Source organism: Diabrotica virgifera, chromosome 3 (genome assembly GCF_917563875.1).
Source record: "Diabrotica virgifera virgifera chromosome 3, PGI_DIABVI_V3a".
NCBI classification, from domain to species: domain Eukaryota; kingdom Metazoa; phylum Arthropoda; class Insecta; order Coleoptera; family Chrysomelidae; genus Diabrotica; species Diabrotica virgifera.
The window spans coordinates 113,617,140-113,638,149 of record NC_065445.1 but is presented as its reverse complement, the minus strand read 5'-3'; the positions used below and the strand labels follow the sequence as shown (position 1 = coordinate 113,638,149).

General features: G+C 35.1%; 1 protein-coding gene across 1 annotated transcript in view; it reads right to left on the bottom strand.

The window, feature by feature from the left end:
- Positions 1-21,010, bottom strand: part of LOC114327435 (regulatory-associated protein of mTOR) — a 178,324-nt gene that overhangs the window by 68,399 nt on the left and 88,915 nt on the right. Inside the window, exons 13-14 of the mRNA XM_050646849.1 lie at positions 20,549-20,688; positions 10,364-10,573 (exon numbers count right to left, since the gene is read on the bottom strand). Of these exons, the coding sequence (XP_050502806.1) occupies positions 10,364-10,573; positions 20,549-20,688 (350 nt within the window). The remainder of the gene's footprint in view (positions 1-10,363; positions 10,574-20,548; positions 20,689-21,010) is intronic.

The following is a 21,010-nucleotide window of genomic DNA, read 5'->3' as shown; positions in this document are numbered from 1 at the left end:
GAGAAAATATAACAGCGGAAGAATTATACCAGCAACTTAAAAAATACATTCATGAGGCTGCAAGTGAAGCTTTGGGGTATAAAGACAAACATGAAACAAAAAATCAAGAATGGTGATCGGAGAATATGCAAACGTTAGTAAACAAGAAGAAAACTGCTTATCAGAAATGGATGTCAACAAGAAAGGAGGAAGATCACAAGAGATGCACAAAATTAAATCGAGATGTAAAAAGAGAAGTAGTGAAAAGTAAAAATGAGATGTGGGATCGAAGATGTGTAGAAGTGGAGGATAGGTATATGGGTGGAACAAGAGTTGGTCAAGCGTGGAAGGTGAAGGTGGAAGGTCTTTCCGGAGAGAAAGAAAGGAAAAATCTAACATAAAGTTAATAGATCTGAATCAAGGAAACACCATTATGAGGTCTTACTGACAGAAGATAGATGTAAATTGCAAGAGATCGAAATGGAAGAATTATCCCAACATACACAAATAATTAAGATAACAACTGGAGAGTTAAACGACGCCCTCAAGAGATCGAAAAACGGTAAAGCAGCAGGACCTTGAGACATCCCAATTGAGTTGGTAAAACACGGACCAAAAATATTACATGAGATGTTGGTTCAACTATTTAATAAATACTTAAAAGGACAAAATATACAATAAAGGGGATAAACGCATTTGCTCTAATTATAGGGTAATACCTGTTACCAGCTCAATAGGGAGGTTGTACGGTCGAATAATAGAAGAAAGAATAGAATCAGAATACGAAGACATGGAAGAACAAAATGGATTTCGTACAGGAAGATCGTGCACTGATAATATATTCGTTCTGCAGCAGGTAATAGAAAAAAGGAAGGCAAGGAATCTATCTACCCACCTATTGTTTGTAGATTTAGAGAGGGCATACGATACGGTACCTTTAATTGCGCGTCCGCATTGGTAAATTTTTCGTGCGTATTGAACTAATGGTTCGTCGCAAATTTTTACCAGTGAGGACGCGGTGCTCAAATCATTTGATCTTCGCTCGAAAACGATAACCGATGGAGCGTGTGCGTTGAAAATTCTGGCGTCCGATTTATGCGACGAACACTCCTATTGTGAGTACACGGAATCAACATTCGATGGAATTTTACCATATTTTACCTAGAGAAATTGACGGGAGGTGAATGCATTTGTAGATTCCCTCTTTTCTGATTCCTTTATAGTTCGTTTGCTTTTCAAATTATAAAAAGCACGGATTTAGTTTGTCACCAGAATATTGGTTCCAACGAGTTTTAGATGTTTGGATCATTGTGTTCAAGACAATGATAATGATTCTCATTGTGTTAAATTAGATTTATTTGACGTCTTGTTTCTTGTTTTTTTGAATAGGCATATATGCTTGTTTATTCTTCGGATCATTTCTCGGTTTCATATATTGTTTTACCATTATTTGATGTGACAGTTAATAATACCTACACCAAATAAGTAAAACATAATAAAAATACATAAAGAAAAGCAAGAAAAGGAATCTCCATATAGGAATATGGAAAACTACAAAGGTGTTTATCAACACCATTTGACGAGACATATCGGACCAACCCTCCGTATATGTCAAATAAACATAGAGGGAATTAGTAGATCAAAATCTGAATTTCTTTCAAAATTACTAATCGAAAATAACGTTGACGTCATAACCATTCAAGAAACTCACGCACCATCAGAAACCGAGCTTCTTAAGAGGGGTAAAATTCCAGGATATAGCATGATTAGAGCCACTTACAGCAATGTTTACGGCACTGCAACTTACGTGCATAACAGTATACAAAATTCCAAGGTGACGGACTGCAGCTGCGAAAATAGTGTATCCATAATCTCTACAGAAGTGAATGGCATAACCATAAAGAACATCTACAAACCACCATTAACTAAATGGCCAATAAATGTAATCAAAGCCGAGGACAACCAACTTACAGTTTACATTGGGGACTTTAACAGTCAGCAGAACTAATGGGGATATGAAAACAATGATGAAAATGGGGAAAACTCCTGGAGTGGGCCGAAGAAAACAATATTCACCTTATCCATAGTCTAAAAGATAAAACTACTTTCTTTTCTAGAAGATGGCGCAAAGGCTACAACCCCGATCTATGCTGGGTTTCGAGTAACTCACAGTTGCAACCACTCCCAAGCTCCCGAACTGTACTGCCTAGTTTCCCCCGCAGCCAACATCGACCTGTCATAATCGAAATAGGCATACAAATTCCTATCGTTGAATCCACGCCGAGACCCCGTTGGAATTTTAACAAAGCAAATTGGCCTGAATACACCAAAGAGCTGGACACCTGCATTCGCTTCATTGACCCGAAAGCCAACAATTATCACCGTTTTTTAGGAATGGTTATCTCTATCGCCAAAAAACATATCCCCTGAGGTTTCCGAAAGGAGTACATCCCAGACTGCACGGAAGAAAGTCAAAAACTATATAACGAATTTTTGAAATCAGAAGATTCCGAAATTGGTGACAACTTACTCAAGTCACTGGATTCAACTAGACTTAATAAATGGAAGTCTACCGTAGAACATATTGATTTCTTCCGTTCCAGTCGGGACGAATGGGGACTGATCCGCAAACTGGGCGAAGCAAGCACAGCACAACACTTAAACAAATCAACAATTGAGCCAAATAAGATTGCCAATAGAATAATTGAGAACTCTCGACCTCCATCTGAGAAAACTCATACATCGACTCTTAAACAACTTAAAGCAAATACCCCCGCAACATCAGAATACTCACGTGCCTTCTCATTGGATGAAATAAACGAAGCGCTTAACCAAACCAAAACGGGAAAAGCAGCTGATTTCAATGGAATATATCTTGAGTTTATAATCCACACTGGTACAAAAACAAGACAGTGGCTCAAAGAATTCTTTAGCGACATTGTGACTACAGCTATGCTACCCCCAGAATTCAAAAGAACAAAAATTATCGCAATCCAGAAGCCTGGCAAAGACAACAAGCTGCCTGAAAGTTACCGGCATATCGCCTTACTCAGTTGCTGTTATAAATTACTAGAACGACTCTTATACAGAGAGGTCCTAAATTATGGAATAAATTCATTTTCTCTAAAATGGACGACTATAGAGAAAAATCCTGAAACAGGTCAATTTTTGTTTTTAAATTACAACTTTTTGGCATATATTTTATACTAGTGACGTCATCCATCTGAGCGTGATGACGTAATCGATGATTTTTTAAATGGGAATAGGGGTCGTGTCGCACATCATTTGAAAGGGCATTCAATTCTCTATTCAGTAATACAAACATTAATATCATTATTTATACAGGGTGACCAAAAAAATAATTTTTGAAATAAATTAATTGACGAAAAAAGGAGAATGTATGCAATTTATTTAACTCAAAATACATTCTATCGCTGTCACAAAATAGAAAAAAATGTTTATTTGGCAAATAAACCTTGCTTTTCGCTTAAATTAAATGTTCAAACTGCCAAGTGGTAGGTGGGAGGCTGTTTGTGATTTAATTTAAGCGAAAAGAAATGTTTATTTGTCAAATAAACATTTTTTTTATATTTGCTGACAGCACTATAATGTATTTTGAGTTAAATAAATTGAATACATTCTTCTTTTTGCGTCAATTAATTTAATTCAAAAAATATTTTTTGGTCACCCTGTATAAATAATAATATTATTGTTTATATTACTAAATAGAGAATTGAAAACCCTTTCAAATGAGGTGCCACACAACCCCTATTCCCATTTACAAAATCATCGATTACGTCATCACGCTCAGATGGATGACATCACTAGTATGAAATATATGTCAAAAAGTTGTAATTTAAAAACAAAAATCGACCTGTTTCCGGATTTTTCTCTATAGTCGTCCATTTTAGAGAAAATGAATTTATTCCATAATTTAGGACCTCTCTGTATAATAGAATATGTAACACCATTGAGGACGCTGTACCAATTGAGCAAGCTGGATTTAGAAGAAGACGAAGCTGCTGTGACCAAGTGCTGTCCTTAACTACATTCTCGAAGCTGGATTTGAAAGACGTGAAAAATCTGCCATAACATTTATAGACCTTACGGCTGCCTATGACACTGTGTGGAGAGAGGGCCTTATTTATAAGTTGATGAAAATCATACCCATCATCATTCGTCTATGGAGAACGAGCTCTAAACGAGGATCTAACTACACTACGTAACCACTTTAAGAACTGGCGCTTACGTCCTAACACAAGCAAAACTGAAACCTGTCTCTTTCATCTGTCGAATCAACTTGCCGACGATACTCTCAATGTAACTCTAAATGATGCACCTATCAAACTTAACAACAACCCCAAATATCTAGGCGTCACACTTGATAGAACATTCACCTCCAAAAGCCATCTTACAAACGCAGCCGGTAAACTGAGAACAAGAAAAAATATAATAACAAAACTTGCTGGAACAACTTGGGGTGCTTCTGCAGATACTCTTCGGACCTCTGCTCTAGCTTTATTTTTTTCGATGTCAAACTTAATCAAGCCATGAGAATTATCACTGGAACAATAAAATCAACCACAGTGAGATGGCTGCCTACTTTGAGCAATATTGCTCCACCAGATCTACGCCATACATCAGCATTAGTGAGAGAGTACCAGAAAATTGTAGCCAACATACAATTACCAATCCATCAAGACATACCAGATATCTCAAAAGAGCACCAGCGACTGAGGTCTAGAAATCCTCCAATCAGATCTGTCCGAACAATTGGTGATTCCTATGATATACAAAGGCAATGGTCCACAAGATGGATGCCAATAATAGCAGACTATATTCAGATATCCACCCCAACCCAGAGTTTCATCGGATCGAGTGTGTCCCGGTCCATCTGGGCGAGGCTTAATCGCATACGTACCGGACATGGTAAATGTGCTGATTCTCTGTTCAAATGGGGTCGTACGGAAAGTACACAATGCGATTGAGGATCACCTAGACAGACCATAAGTCATTGTGTTTCAGATTGCCTAAATCGTGCCTACCGTGGAAACCTCCAGGACTTTGTGGAATGCTCCCCAGAAGCAATTGAATGGCTATGTAAATTGGACATTAATATTTAGGTTCATTCATCATATTTTAGTGTTTGAATAATATATTATATTTGTGTATTTATCCTACTGTGAAAGTCCATACGCTAAATAAAAATAAATAAAATAAAAATACATATTACGCATGTAATTGAATAGCCATCTTAACTTTGTAACGATATGCCTTCAGCCTGGCGTTAAGCATATCAACAGCAGATAACTGCACGCGTTTCAGTACCAGCGCAACCCCACTCATTTCCACTTATACTCCGAGGCATCCAAGTAGCGCAGCCGAGAGTGTATTTAAGGAAAGAACTGCAGAAGAAGAATCAGCCTTGCGGCGATCAAGCGCTAGACTCCTGGCAAACCAGTGTAGTGAACAGGTAGGCCAAACTGGGTGGTGGAACTCTGTAGTGAAGAGATGCGCCGCTGGTAATTGAACAGGATCCGTGTAGCCGTGGAGTCAACGATTACCGCCATCTCCGATTCGGAGTTGTATGGGTGTGTATAGTTATTGATATTTTGATTGTGTGAGTGTTTGTTCTTATAATGGAGTGAAGTGTAAGGAGGTGCGAATCTGTGCTTCTTGTATTCTATTAATTGCATTTTCTTTTGATAGTAATAAGTACAATTTTATTTTTCTTTTGCAGACGGCCGCCAAGGGAGCTTTCTTCGGAACGGGGCGAAAATAGAATTATATTTTATTTTGTTATTTTTAATTTTGAACTGTATATAAATATCCTCAATACATTTATTTTGTTTTAACCTGTGTTTTACTGAGTCTGTTATCCTGAAAGAACTACCGGTCACAACTTCTGCACTATTTATTTTGGCGTATATGGTCGAAGTCAAATAATAAGGATCGCACGCAATTTTCCCCTCGTTGTCATATTTTACATTTGAAAAAATAAATAGGTAATAATCATATTTTATTGACATGTCGTTCCTATTACAGCGAACATTTCATTGACTAGAAGTAGTGACGAGTATATATGACGTCATTATAGTATATATGACGTCATTATGATATAGTATACATGACGAGTATATATGACGTCATTATGATATATTTGGTGAGATGGTAAATGGTAACTGACGTCTGTCATAATATTGGAGGTTAAATATAATGTCAAATTATTGTTTTCAAAGTATATTTTATTCAATCTGGTAGGATGTAGAGTAACATTTTTTGATGTTGTTTTATGTGCTATTAGATTGAAAACTTAGTCTTTTGCTATCAGTTGCCGCTAGGGCGTCCCTGCCATTTCGTTCGTTGCAATCCGTCACTGCACGCCGGGGTTTGTCCTGGTTGGGTCAGAGAGAGCAGCATATGTGCCTCCTGATGAGAGACTAACAAGTTTCGAAACCGGTGGAGGTGCTTGCTGCACTCTCAGATTGAACTAGAATAATGATGCGGCTGTATTTTCGTGTTGCAACAAAATTGAAAATGGATTATTCATTTTTGATATATTTTATTTATTTAGTTTATATTTTAACGACAGCAGAAAAAAAATAAACAAACAAAAATCTTACATAACCTTTTATAGGACAACATTACTTTGACACTTATATTACAGATAGTTATCTTTGTTTCACACTCTTAAAGACAAATAGAAACAGTGTAGCCGGTGTGGTAAATACATATAGTGATGAGCGCGCTAATAACCGACAGAATAACGCAAAAGATGGAAAACATAGAAAATGGAAGTAAAGAGAGATGAAACTAGTAAGGGTGGAAATTATATTCCCACCTTTAGACGTATCGAAGGAATATGACAACTGTCACTGTGACAGGAGAATTGTATAAAATACTTTTGTCACAGACGTCTAAAGGTGGGAAACTATGCAATGTAATGTTAATTTATACGCTTATACCGATAATTTCCACCTCTACTAGTTTCATCTCTCTTTACTTCGCAACGTATAATGTTGTCCATCTTTTGCGTTATTCTGCCGGTTATTAGCGCGCTCATCACTGTATATGTTTTTTATTTGGCAACAGCGCTTTCCTGCTAAACTTAACGGTAGCGAAAAACTAATATATGCGGAAAAAATTGCTGAATTTGTATGCCGTCTAGTTTGTACCGGTGGGTTATGTCATTAAATATATGACGTGCATGCCTAATTGTTTGACTTTTAGTTTATTATACTTGAAACCGTAACTATTCACTTCTTTCTTGCTCTTTAATATTGCAATATTATGACACCAAATAACTATCAAGAGTAAAAGTTTAACAAAAATCACTATTCTACCAGCGACGCAGCTGGTGGAAAGGTATAATCCTAGTCTAACAGAATAGCCCAGCCTAAACGAAAAGAACACCCTAGTACAAAAAAAAGCTGATTCTATAACAGGAATGGAACTATTCAAGGTTTTCACTCCGAACAGTGACATCAAGTCATCTTGGGTTCTAGATCTTTCGCGAACAGGACCGGAATGAATATAAATAGAGAATATTGTATTGTATGATTCATTCTAAATGTAAACCGTGTGCGCTTATATTGTCGGGAGATAAATGTGTTACAAATTATATTTTTAGTGTAAATAGTAAAGTAAAATAAATGTAAATAAATTAAAATAAAAACTAAATAAAATAAGTTAAAATTCATTAATAAATTTAATTCAGTAAATTTGTACTCTACGAACCCCTTAGTGGGAAAGTTTTGGGGTAGTTCTGATTTCTTTCATTATATATGTAATTTGGACTGCTGAATCCGAATATGAGGTTTGCGGACAAAATTTCCTGACGGAACATTAAAAAATATCACGAAAAAAGCGAAAAATTTCTGCTTTTTTCTGCTTTTCTGATTAAACCTCGAAAACTATTTACTTCTAGTAAACGGTCTGTCAACAGAAATTAAAGTACATAAAATTCTCTACAAATATCACTATTTACTTTTTTTCAGGCGCACCGTTTGGTCTAAACTGCAAGTTGAACATTGCCAATTTTTAACGGTCTCTGCAAAACCTACTTTATTTTTATTAGAATGCTGTTATTCTCCTAGTTTCTACTAGTTGAACTATTATCAAATTATTTGGTCAAATGTCATTAGGCATGTAACTTGCTTCAAGGATTTAGTTTTCTCTACTCCCTTCAACAATGCTGTAAATATTGTATCATAATCACTTGGAGGAGCGTTGATGAATGGCTGGTAAACAATAAATGTTAGTTCATATGGTATGTCTCTTGTGACAGCTTCCATGAATCCACTCCATCCTAAGAGGCCGGGAATGTCTCTGCTTTTTCCATATAGCCACGGAAGATCAGGCACAGATGGAGTCACAGTTTCAGTTGGTGTGAACATTCCCTTCGGAACTGTTATCTTGATTTCTGACAAACCTTGAGGTTTTGTCCTTTCAAAATGAATTAGTTGAACAGCTCCCTGACTTTCATAAACCTCAGGCGCGGGTTTCGCTTTTAACCGAGGAATGGATTGGTTAGTGACTACTGCATGTCTTGGTTCAATACAAGAAATGCCACCCATGACGTGAAAAGTGTGGTATCAGTCGATTTTATGTACGTTAAAATCAGCGTTTTCGTAAACCTGCTTAAAGCACGGCTGGTCAATTTTCTGCGGATCGTCTGCGATTTCTGACACTTCCAGACGAACATATATGATTCTGTATAGGATGAACAAAACCCCAAAGAGGAAACTATCAACTAATTTTCTTGAGCCGTACTTTTTGTAGAGAAACACGGCCAACCCTACAAGGACTGGTGAGACGAATGATCTGGGCTCTACTGCCGCTATAAGACTATGAGCAAGCTCATTACTTTTCTTCTTCCAGTTATCATACTCCCCACGTTTTTATGAAGTACAACTTTTTCCATAAATGTACGTAGTGTTTCAGGAATGAGTTCTTCATTTCCTTCTAAAAACTTATCCAGTACGGGGTATTACTGTGTCTCATAAATCTGGCTCCGGATATGCTCAACAATAATGGCAGCAGCCGTCTGAACAATCCGTAGTCTTTCCTCTTTTTCATTTTTTAACGCTTGTTGGTACCAAGCGTCGTTCAAGATTTTATAACCTCTATCCTTGAAACAAACTACTGGCTTCTTGTTTTGAGACACGGTAATAATTATATCGCTTTGGTGTTTTTTAAGTAGATGAGCTTTGACTGTCTTTTTGTCAGGACGATATTTACCCTTGATTTGGTTGATCAACTCATTGAGCAAAAACTGGCACTCCCCATCCAAATTTTCTAAATAATTTTAAACATCTTCCATTGCTTTTAACATCATCGGCAAATGGACCCGAATTTTTCATCTTTTTGTGAGTGATTAAGCGATTGTACAGTTTTCTCATGCATAAACTATGATACCGGCAATCAGAGGCTACTAAGTCTGAGACGGGCAAAAGTCCTTTGATTATGGCTTTTCCATACTCATCACTACGTTCTTTTGCTTTTTTTTATATAACAGTTTCTTTAAATTTTAAAACTCGAACTTGATACACCATATTGCAATTGGTTTTCTTTTTACTTTGTTGTCTTATAAGCTCAGGTATTATGACGAGACCACACACAAAACATTGAGTTTACCACACACAAAACATTGAGTTTTTTAATTATAAGGTGGTGCAATAGAACGTCTTTGAACTTGCTCCCTATCCTCCTCAACTTTCTTCAAAAACGCGGTAATCATTTTTATATCATTGTAGTTTTTACGATATTTTTCATAAACCTCAACTGCAGTTTTTTTACTAGTTCCACTAGTAAAAACTAGGAGAAATTTATCAAATGATAGCATTCTAATAAAAAATATAGTGGGTTTTGCAGAGACCGTTAAAAAATCTCAATTTTCAACTTGCACTTTAGACCGAACGGTTCGTCTGAAAAAAAGGAAATAGTGATATTTGTAGAGAATTTTAAGTACTTTCATTTTTATTAACGGACTATTTACTCAAAGTTAATAGTTTTCGAGATTTAATTTCGAAAAGCGGGAAAAAGCAGAAGTTTTTCTTTTCCGTGATTTTCTCAATGTTCCCTCACGAAATTTTGTTCGCAAACCTCATATTCGGATTCAGCAGCCCAAAATACATATCTAATGAAAGAAATCAGAACTACCCCAAAACTGTCCTAGTCAAAACACAATTTTATTGAATTAATTAGAAAAAACTGTTATAAGCACTACAATATCTAAATACCCATACGAAATTTTAAAAATACATCACGCTTTCCCAAAAAATAGTTCTTAAACTGTAGTATGTGTGTACCAACGGTTTTCTATTACCGTTAAAATGAATTAAAAAATTTGTAAATGTCGTAACTAATAAATAAAAAATATTACCTCGAATGTCTCCAATCTCTTTCATAGTAAGAAGTGCACTCTTTGTCTCTGAAGTTTTTCTCTTTCTTGTTGGATTGTGCGAATCGCTTGGAAGACCATTCCACGAATTTCGTATTAACAAGAGGTTTTCGACAGAATTGCATTTTATCTTCGCTTTCTTCACTAATCACATTTCTATGCAATTTGCGTGTTCTACTGGCTATAGTCGACCTGAAATCGAACAAAACAAAAACAAATCAAAATAGAATATCTTTTCGTTGCTTACTGATACAATAAAATTCACATAAACAATAAGATATATAAACAAGAGATGGAGAAGTAGAAAATGCATGACAAAGAATACAAAATACGATATTTGGAGTAATCAAGAATGAAGAAGGTAAGAAACAAAACACAAATGGATTACAGAAGATATTTTGGAACTTATAGAGAAGATACACCATTATTCAAAAAATCCAAGGGACCATCTTTAGAAAAATCAAAGAAGCAAAGCAAAGATGGACAAACCAAATGAGTGACGACATAGAAGACCTAGATAGTAAACATGATCATTTCAACCTCCATAAAAAATTAAATAAACCTTCTACAATAACACTTATAGAAAAATAATTCGAAGATGACAGACCAGAATTACAACAGCTATCGACTTGAAAAATGGAACAACCTCTACTCTTGGGCTCGGGAGTTAAACATGCGATAAATTGTTCAAAGAACAGGAAAGCTCGTGGCCTAGATGAAATAGAAATATACGTTCTAAAACTACTGGATGATAAAAATATAAAACTACTGACACATTTCTCATGCTCTGCAGTTCGGTGGAAATTTTCACTTCCATTTGAAAGGAGCACACATGCTCTCGGTGTGTCATGGGTTTGTGAATAGATCGACTTAGATGAGTACTTTGGTAGTCGGTTAACAAGTCCTTTCGACGACCATATCTCTTGAATTAGCTCAATATTCTGTATTTCGATTTTTGTTGAAGCTGTAGCAGATGGATATCCGCTACAATGTTTTGTTAATAGCATTCATTAATTTTATATCCTATCTCAAGAAAAATATCTATTTTTCTAATTTATTTTGTGAGTTTATATATCATTAAAATATCCTAAGCCGCTCCTGTTGGAAATATTTCAAAATGTTTCGCAATATTAAAAGAACATTGCGTAACGCTTTCCCTTCTGAAATTTGTCTGTTGAACCCGTCCTAAGTAAATAAGTTTTTCGTCGAATAAGCACCTCTAAGGATCAGAATCGCTCGGTAATTGCGCAGTTCTTTTCTTGATCGGTGGTTTCACCCGGTGTCCGAGGGGAAGCGCAATTTAGTTCCACAAGTATGCTCTTGGCTGATAACACGTTAGCCGAGTGGAGCTCCAGAGACCGCTACCTAGCGGCTTAAAATTGTCTTGTGCCGCTATGTTAGATCCAGTGGATGATTATCTTTTGTTCTATAACCATTAAAGAAAACCCGTGCAAAGTTTCGCCCCTTAAAGTTGGATTTGAAAGGTGAAAATTGCAGTACAGATAGCGTGACGCGTTGTACCTAGCCGGTATGGTAGTGTGTGCTCTGTTCCTGTTCCCGTATTGAAGTCCCGATGAGATGCCTGATTTGGTCTCAATAGTCTCGTTCCAGTTCTTGCTCCTGTGTTCAAGTATCCAGTTTCCCAGAGCCCCTTTGTATTTTGGAATGCCTGCGTCGCCCACCTGTTGGATGGAAAGTTCGTTTGTTTTGTTAAAGTGTGACAATGGATGTTTATAGATATAGATGGATGATATAGATAGCCCGATTAAGCCCAACAGAGGAATCTCAGATGAATGTCCCCCCAATTGGTACCCGTAAGTACAGAATATGTCCAGTAAGTACCCAGTAATGAACCAGAGGATTTATTTCAAACGGCGTCCATTTTTAAATAGTAGAAAAGTCCTCTAGTCTGTGTAAGTGTCCTTTGCTTATTTGGTTATGGTAGTTAGTCTTCTTTAAACCCACCCATCTCCCTAACGATTCCACGACCCGCCACCAACAAAACCTGAGCTGTCGTTTTTTTTTTTTTTAATTAATTTGATGGCTTTGGTAGGGACCAATTAGCCAGACAATTTTTTCTTTAACTATAACAATTCTTTTTGTTTTTTATTTTTTTTTTTTTTAATTTAAAACTCATCCTTCCTCACGATTACAATGCTCAAAATATTAGTAAGGTAAGATTAATGTGTGCAAATTTTTCTTTTGTTTTCTTTATAATTTAATTTTTACTTATCTTTTTATATGTATAATTTATTTTGCTTTTTTTTTTCTTTATATTCTTTTTTACTATTGTTTTTTTTTTTTGTTTTTTTTTTATTATTATTTTTTTTTTTTTAATTTTTTTTAAATTTTTTTTTTTTTTAATTTTTTTTTTATATTTTTTTTTTATATTTTTTCGGTGCACACGTACAAAATATAATTAGTTGCAGAATTGCTAACAAAGATGTGGTTAGTAATTTACAATTTCATTTTGCACCTCTTGGTGTGATTATATAAGAAATACAATATATTATTATTCGTATTGAAAATTATACAATTTAAATTTATGGGTAAAAAAATGTTGTTATTAACTATTTCATTATAGAATTTATCAGTGCTTGCACTATTTAATGAACACCCGAGTATAATATGAGTTAAGTCTCCCAGTTCACCACATAAACATGAAGAATCATCAATTAAACCAATTTTAAATTTATAAGTTGGTGACATTGCATGATTTGCTCTTATTCGGTTAATGGTAATAATAAAGTTTCTGTTGTTTTGGTTGTGGAACCATCTTAGCCTCGGGATCTGGACTTGACATGATTTGTAATTTAGTCCTGTTTGTTTGCTGTTATACAATTCTTGCCATTTGGTTTTGAGCTGAATTTTAAGTATGGAATTCAAATCGGTATAAGGAATACGCTGATTAATACACTCTCTGTCTAAGTCTGACGCAGCCTTTGCAAACTTATCGGCAATTTCATTTCCTTGAATACCCGAATGTCCTTTTATCCAAACTATTATCACCTTTCGTTGTGAGCTACGTATTTCGTAATTGGTCTGTAATATTTCTACTTCTAGATGATTTAAGTTCTTCGACGCACCTATATTCTTTAGTCTCTCCACGACACTTTTGCTATCTGTAAATATAATACTTTTCGATCTATCAGTCCTAAGTATATACTTTAGAGCTTCACTTATTGCAAACATTTCTGCTGTATATATCGTTGCCTCATCTGGTAATCTGATCTCTTCGTGATATTTTGTGGTGTGATCGTAAAAAGTGGCGCCTGTACGAATTTGTTTTGATCCATCGGTGTAAATCTGGTTGTAGTCGGGCCATCGTTGATTAACCGTTTCGAGAAAGTGGTGTTTGTCGATCTGAAATGTCTTGATTTGTTTAGAAAACAGAATATGTGGACGTTCTGAAAATATTGGTTGGATTTTTGATGTGTATAGTGACAACCTGTATTGAGAAAGAGTGGTGTAACTTTCACAGATAAGTGGAGTTTTCTTTTTTAGCCAATACGACTGAGTGAGTACTGAAACTGAAAGTTCATGGATAAGTGTTATATAACTTGCGGATTTGGAAAATGCTTTCGTGATGAACTTGTTACTAATTAGTTGCCTTCTCAGTTGTAATGGTGGTTCTACGGCTTCTGCTTCCATAATATTTATTGGAGTTGACTTGAGATATCCAAGACATATTCTCAAGCTTTTGTTTTTTTGGTTTTCTATTTTATCTAAATGCGTTTGTGCCGCTGATCCATACAAATGGCTACCATAATCCAGGATTGATCTTATCATAGTTCTATAAAACAACAAGGCAATATTTGGGTCAGCTTCCCATTTGGTATAACAGAAAGCTCTCAGTATGTTAATAGCATTCTCAGACTTTTTAGTTATTTGATGTATACAGTCTTTCCATAGCAGTTTCCGATCTAGATATAATCCTAAGTATTTCACTACATTTTTTATTTGGAAATTATAAGGTCCCAGTTTTACATGATCCTGCTCAATGTTTCGTTTTCGGCTAAATACACACACCTCTGTTTTTTGTTCAGAGAGTGTAAAATTATTTTCATTCAGCCACTCATTAAAGATGTCATAGGTTTTGTTCAGTTCATATTCACATGTTTCAAAGTTTTTCCTGGTACAATAAAAAACAATATCATCTACAAATTGTATTGTTCGTATATTTTTGAGTTTAACACTGGCATCCATTGTATATAATATAAACAAAAGTGGACTTAAAATGCTGCCTTGGGGGAGTCCAAGGTTCGTGATTCTAGGTTTGGTGATTTCTTGATTTATTTTTAAATGAATTTTTCTGTTGGTGTACAGGGAAGTTATAAAGTTCGCTAATTGTTTATGAAATCCAATTGAAATCAGTTTGTTCGTTAGAACATTTAGGTTAACGTTATCAAATGCTCCTGTAATATCGTTGAAACCTGCCATAGTCATAAAGTTACTAGAAAATCCAGCTAAAGTGTCTGTTACTATTACTGTTAATGCCTCCAATGCTGACCTAGATTTTCTGAAACCATATTGTGTGTCAGGCAGAATATGTTCTTTCTCTAACCATTGCTCAAGACGATTTTTGATAAGCCTCTCAAAGGTTTTCATTACACATGAAGCTAATGATATGGGTCTATAAGAAGTTGGAATGGAATCCGGTTTATCATATTTTTTTATTGGGATGATAATATACTCCTTCCAGCTTTCAGGGATTGTTGTTTGTCCTGTCCATATTGCATTATATATACTTAAAAGATATTTTTTCTGATTCATTGGCAAATTATAAAGCATGGAATATGAAATATTGTCTATACCAGGAGAGCTATTGTTGGTATGTTTCATACATCGTTCCAGTTCCCACATAAAAAAACTATCGCTTAGATTGGTCATGTTCCTTGGTACTGACGAAATTTGGGGATCATATGCAACTTGGTTGGTTGGTACCCATGGCGGTGAAATTTTGATGTGAAATTCTTCTATCCAATTCGCATTTGGGTCTATTGGTAGTCTATTTTGGACTTTCCGATTTTTATATGAGTTTACCTTTTTCCAAATTTGTGAAATTGGTGTATGATGGTTTAAACTTTCACAGTACTCAATCCATTTTTGCCTTTTTGTGAGTTTGAAAGTGCGTTTGGCAAAAGCGTCCATTTTTTTGAATTCTATTAAATTTTCACGATTTGGAGTTCTCTTATATTTGATGAAAGCTATTTTTCTTTGATGAGCAGCGTTGTTACAAGTTTCGTTCCACCAAGGCTTCGGACAGTGATTACGGTGCTTAGTCTGACTAGAGACTTTTCTTGGGATGGAGATTTCTGCAGCTTCATTAATCATAGAAAGGAATTCATCATAATTTTGAGCTATATCTCTGGATTCAAGAATAGCTACATATAGATTCCAGTTTGCATTTTTTAACTGCCATCTGTTGTGCTCCGAGGATACAGCTACTTGATGATCATCTTCCACATCGAGTGTAATTAATATGGGTAGGTGATTTGATCCATGTGGGTCCTCAATTGTGGTCCATGTAAAAAATTGTACAATATCGTGAGAGCATAGAGTTAAGTCGATTGCGCTTTTACAACTTAAAGGAACTAATGTTGGAGATCCGCTGTTTAGATAAACAAGGTTACATTGATTTATTGCATCAGATAAAATATTCCCATATGTGTCATTAAAATCGCAACCCCAAGAAACATGGTGGGCATTAAAATCACCTGCTATTACAAAAGGTTTTGGTACATTATCAAAAAATTCAGTCCACTCTTGCAGCGCTATCTTCTTTCTTGGCTCAATATATAATGAAACTATATGAATTGTTTTTTTATTAGGTAAAAGCTTAAGAGCAATGCATTTATGAGAAAAATTGACTTTAGTATTTATTATTATTTCTTTATATAAAATGTTTGCTTTAATTAATATTGCTACCCCTCCAAATCCGTCTGGGCGATCCTGACGACTAACATTGTAATTTTTAAAGTTATAATACTTTCCTTGTTTGAACCAAGTTTCAGATAACACTGCAAGAGCAGCATCATACTCGTGAAGAAGGAATTCCAAGTTCTCTTTATTTGAAACTGCTGATCGGCAGTTCCATTGAATTATATTTATTTTTTGTATTGTATCTGCGAATTTAATGTGTTTTCTGATGAGTCTATATTTAATTGTTTACTAATTATATATTCTAGTTCCGTTTTTGAAATATCATAATTATTGGTTCTCCTAATTGTTGAGATAATGTTTGCCACTAATTCTAAAATAATTTTGACATTTTCTGAGCCTAACCCTGAATGATGAGTTGAAAAATCTGAGGTGTTTAAATTCTTAACGTAACTGTTATTGGTTAAAATATTAGAATCTGGCCCTAGAGTCCTAGGTTGGGAAACAATATCTCGATGTGCTATTTCTATGGGGTCTGGGCTATTTGGCCTCAGCCTTTTAACTGGTTTGTGAAACGTACCAGTTGATTGTTTATGATGAACTTTACTGTATGTTTGTGTGTGGTGTGAAGGGCTTTCTCCGAAGATGTTATAGTTTGGAGGAGGTCGAGTTGAACATGAGGGTAGAAGCTCAAAACGGGTTGGAGGTGGGATGGACATATTTTGAAAGGTCATGTTTTTATTTGGGATGTTGCTAGTGTTATTTGAACGATTTGCAGTAATAGAAGCGTAGGTGTTTCTAGGGATTTGTTTATTAGCATCATGATAATTTAAATTTGTTGATGACATAGTTTCTTTGATTAATTTTTGTCGGTGAAACTCCGGGCAATCTTTCAAATTAATAGTGAAATGATCTCCCATGCAACTGAAACATTTTGGTGATATTTCTTCTTCCGTACACTCTTTTGAATTATGATCCTTATTGCATTTGAAACAGCGGGGATGAGACTTACAGTGCCCCCCCAGGTGCCCGTAACGCAAACAATTGAAGCAAAGCAATACTTTTTGTTTGTATGTCTCTACCTCTTTAATAACTTTATTGATAATTACATATTTGGGTAATATTTGTGTTTTGAAACTGACAACACACGATTTGGTTGGCACAAATTCTGTCATTTCATCTTTTGTAACCTTAAGATTTATTCTCTTAACATTTAAAACCTCGAAAGGCAGATGATTATCATAAGATTTAATTTTATTTTTGAGATACTCTTCAGAAAATTCCGTCGCAATATCTCTTATTACTCCTTGCCTGACAATAATAAATTTAGGAACATAAATATCTAAATTGTTGTCGATAAATACTTTAGCGTTTTTGTTACTGACAAGATAATTAGCATTTTTTGGGTCCTTCATTTTTATTCGAATTCTATTGCGACCTATTGTATCTATACTTAAAATTTTATTGTCAAGTTCAGGAAAATTTGATAAAATTAAATCCCCGACTTTTAATGAATTTAGCCTACCCGAAAAGTTCGTTTGATTATTTTCAACATATAAATGGTAAGGTCCTTGATCGTTTGATTCATACTTAAATACCTGTTTCTCCCTTTGGGGTTGTAATTGGGAGGTGTTTCCGTCTTTCAAAGGATTAGTTTGCTCGATATTTGAAGAAATTGGTGTACTTACGTTTTGATTTCCCTGTGTATTGAATATACCTGAATCCGTAACTTGCATATTAATATCTTGCGGTTCTGTAGAATCGATTGGAGGATGAGTGGGGGGGTCTTTCCCCCCCGAATTGACACTCATTGTGTGTCCCTACACTACCACTATTTCAGTTTGTTTTTTATAGAAATAATTTAACAAGTTTTAATACAAATCTGTTGACTATTAAGCACTCGATATCACCGGCCGATGTAAATAGATACGTGTGGTTCTCTCGAAGATCCGTACGAAACTGTGTGAGCTGTCGTTCGCAAATAAGCTTTATGTGCCTGCTCCTTCTACTTTAGCCCCAATTCGACCCCCAGTATCTTAGTAGTTAGTCTTATCCCTGATCCCATCTGAGCAGACATGTAAAACGCTTCAAAGCTTCTACTAAGCATGTTAGATTCAATTTTTGAGTGGTATGCATTCAGTTGCAGAAACTTTTACAGAAACTCTTTTTTAAGGTATATTAGAATCTTTCTTTGATTCCTTGTCTCACAGTTCTTCAATTTTTAGTATTGAGGCCATCACTTTGTATCCTAAGAATTTGAGAATCTTGGATGTTGGGTTGTTCAGACTATCAGGTAGATTGGTAGATAATTCACAAAAATCTTGGTACAAAGAAAGATATTGTCCTCTGTTAGTCCGAATAAGATACCCTTCTTCAGATGCATCCCCTGAATTGTGGTTTTTGGCCTTTTAACTATAGGTTTCTGATTACAAGATAGCAGCATCCATCCTGGTTTGAACTGGAGGTCGCCGAATTTAGGCTTTACATGTGCCGATGTGCCCTTGAATCCATCTTCACTATTTGGTAAATAATGATTCCTTTTATGACTACCAAGTGTTCAATTGAAAGATAAGTTCTGGATCGTTTTAGAGTACTATTTCTACCCTTATAGCTTATAGCGCGTGTGATTGCTTAGTCGGTTCCAATGCCTTTCTTCTTAGATAGACATTCTTGGGTGTTTTCCTCTTCAATCCTTTGATTTTGACTATAGGTACAATAATTTCTGGTTTTGTGGCTTCTGGATAAACCACAAGACAAGCTGAATGGTGAGGCACTAGATAAGCTTTAGAGAGTGATGTCGAGCCTCACTTCGGTCAAGGCCTTAAAGAACAAGAGGAAATAGGAAACTAGATTAGAAGCAGTAAAAAGCTACAAATATCTAGAAGACAAATATCTAGGAGATAACAATGCTTATCTCTCACTGACTCACATACACGCTTCAAAACCATACACGGGAAATCAAAGATTAATGCCTAGTTGCACCAACATATCTTAAGCTTAAGAGGTACTTTAAGCTTAGCTGAAACCTACGCGTTGCATCAATGAGTCTTAGATTAATTATCAGCTTGACCCAATGAATTGCCAGAATGATAAGAATCGAATATTATCGTGCAACGTAAGTGAGATTTAAAGCGGCCCTATCTACAAGCTGAGCTGGGCTAAGCTGGTGCTTAAGATTTGTTGGTGCAACCAGGCATAAGATACATAAAAGTATTATTAAGGGCCATTTGTTCGAACGCTAATCAAGAAGTTGATTATAATCAAGTCCCTTTAACAAACATCAAATAACAAAATCCAAATCCGTTGTTCGTACGCCAATCAGTTGATTGTAATCAATTATTTTAATTATCATTATGATAATTAACATAATTGATTGATTAATTAATTATTAATTAACATAACAATTATTAACATACTTGATTAACTAATCAATGAATTCCATGATTGTAATCAATTATGTTTTCAGCAACCCAATCAAAGTTGACATTGACAGTTGGTGACAGTAATTAAATATTTGATAATGATCAGTTGATTCCATTTTTGATTAGCGTTCGAACAACTAAATCAATAGTAGTTTATAGATACAATATAAGGTGATGACAGAAAATACAAAACCGACGTTTTTGAGGGAAAAAATCTAAGGACTTTTCACCATTCAACCAAAATTGGATACGAAAATCCAGATATAACTACGAATTTTATCAACTACTCAAAGAAACGCCTATCTCAGAATGACCTGCAAAGATATCGAAAGGCTGCTCAGATAGTGAGGATTGGTGACGACAGATTACCAAGAAGAGCTGTAGATACGAAAATGCAGACTATACTAAATTTACAATCAAGATGCAGTAGAAATAAACAAACCAACACACGTAAATGCTACTAGGAGCACTCCCGAATCATAATTTACAATGTATAATAAACTTTGGAAATAATGATTTGGGATTTACAATGTATATACATTGTAAATTATGATTTGGGAGTGCTCCTAGTACATTTAACGTGTCTTGGTTTGTTTATTTCTACTGCATCTTGATTATAAATTTAGTACAGCTACCAAGATAATAAGGGCCCAGTTAAATTTCAATTTGGTGTGTAGCGCCTCAAGCCATTGAGAGAAGGGAGAGTACTGATACTTTCAAGTTAACCATTGCTCTAATGATTAGAGCTAGGATTATTAAACATTTTACATACTTTAAAAATACATTTTCCTTAGTGTGTAAAGTCTAAAGCATTATATATAATACATAGATTCCTATAATTCCAATAAATCTCTAATTTTCTTACCTGGTTAATTTTTGAAGATCTCCAGCTGGATGTAGAGTCGGAGGACTCTCTGTAAAGTAATTTCCTTTATTTGGACTAGGAGGTAAACTTAAACTTGAACTATTCAGACTATTAACACGATCTACAGTTTCCCATTGTTCCTAAAAAATAAAACCATATACAAATAAAATATTTCTTAAACAGAAGATCTCTTAAACAGCTTCGAAGCTTATTTGATTTTGTATATATTTCACTTGAGATATTTCCAATATAATTTGAATAAACGCGTATTTATCATGGAGTTTTGCATGGAAAAATATTTTTAAGCCATCATGATGATAATTAGTGTAAATAAAGTTACTATTTTATAGGAAACTGTTAACACTATGGTATAGGACTTTTCATCGCTTCTCATTTGTTTCGGGCACTTGCAATGTGTCACATGAATGTATTATATGACACATGACAAGTGCCCGAAACAAA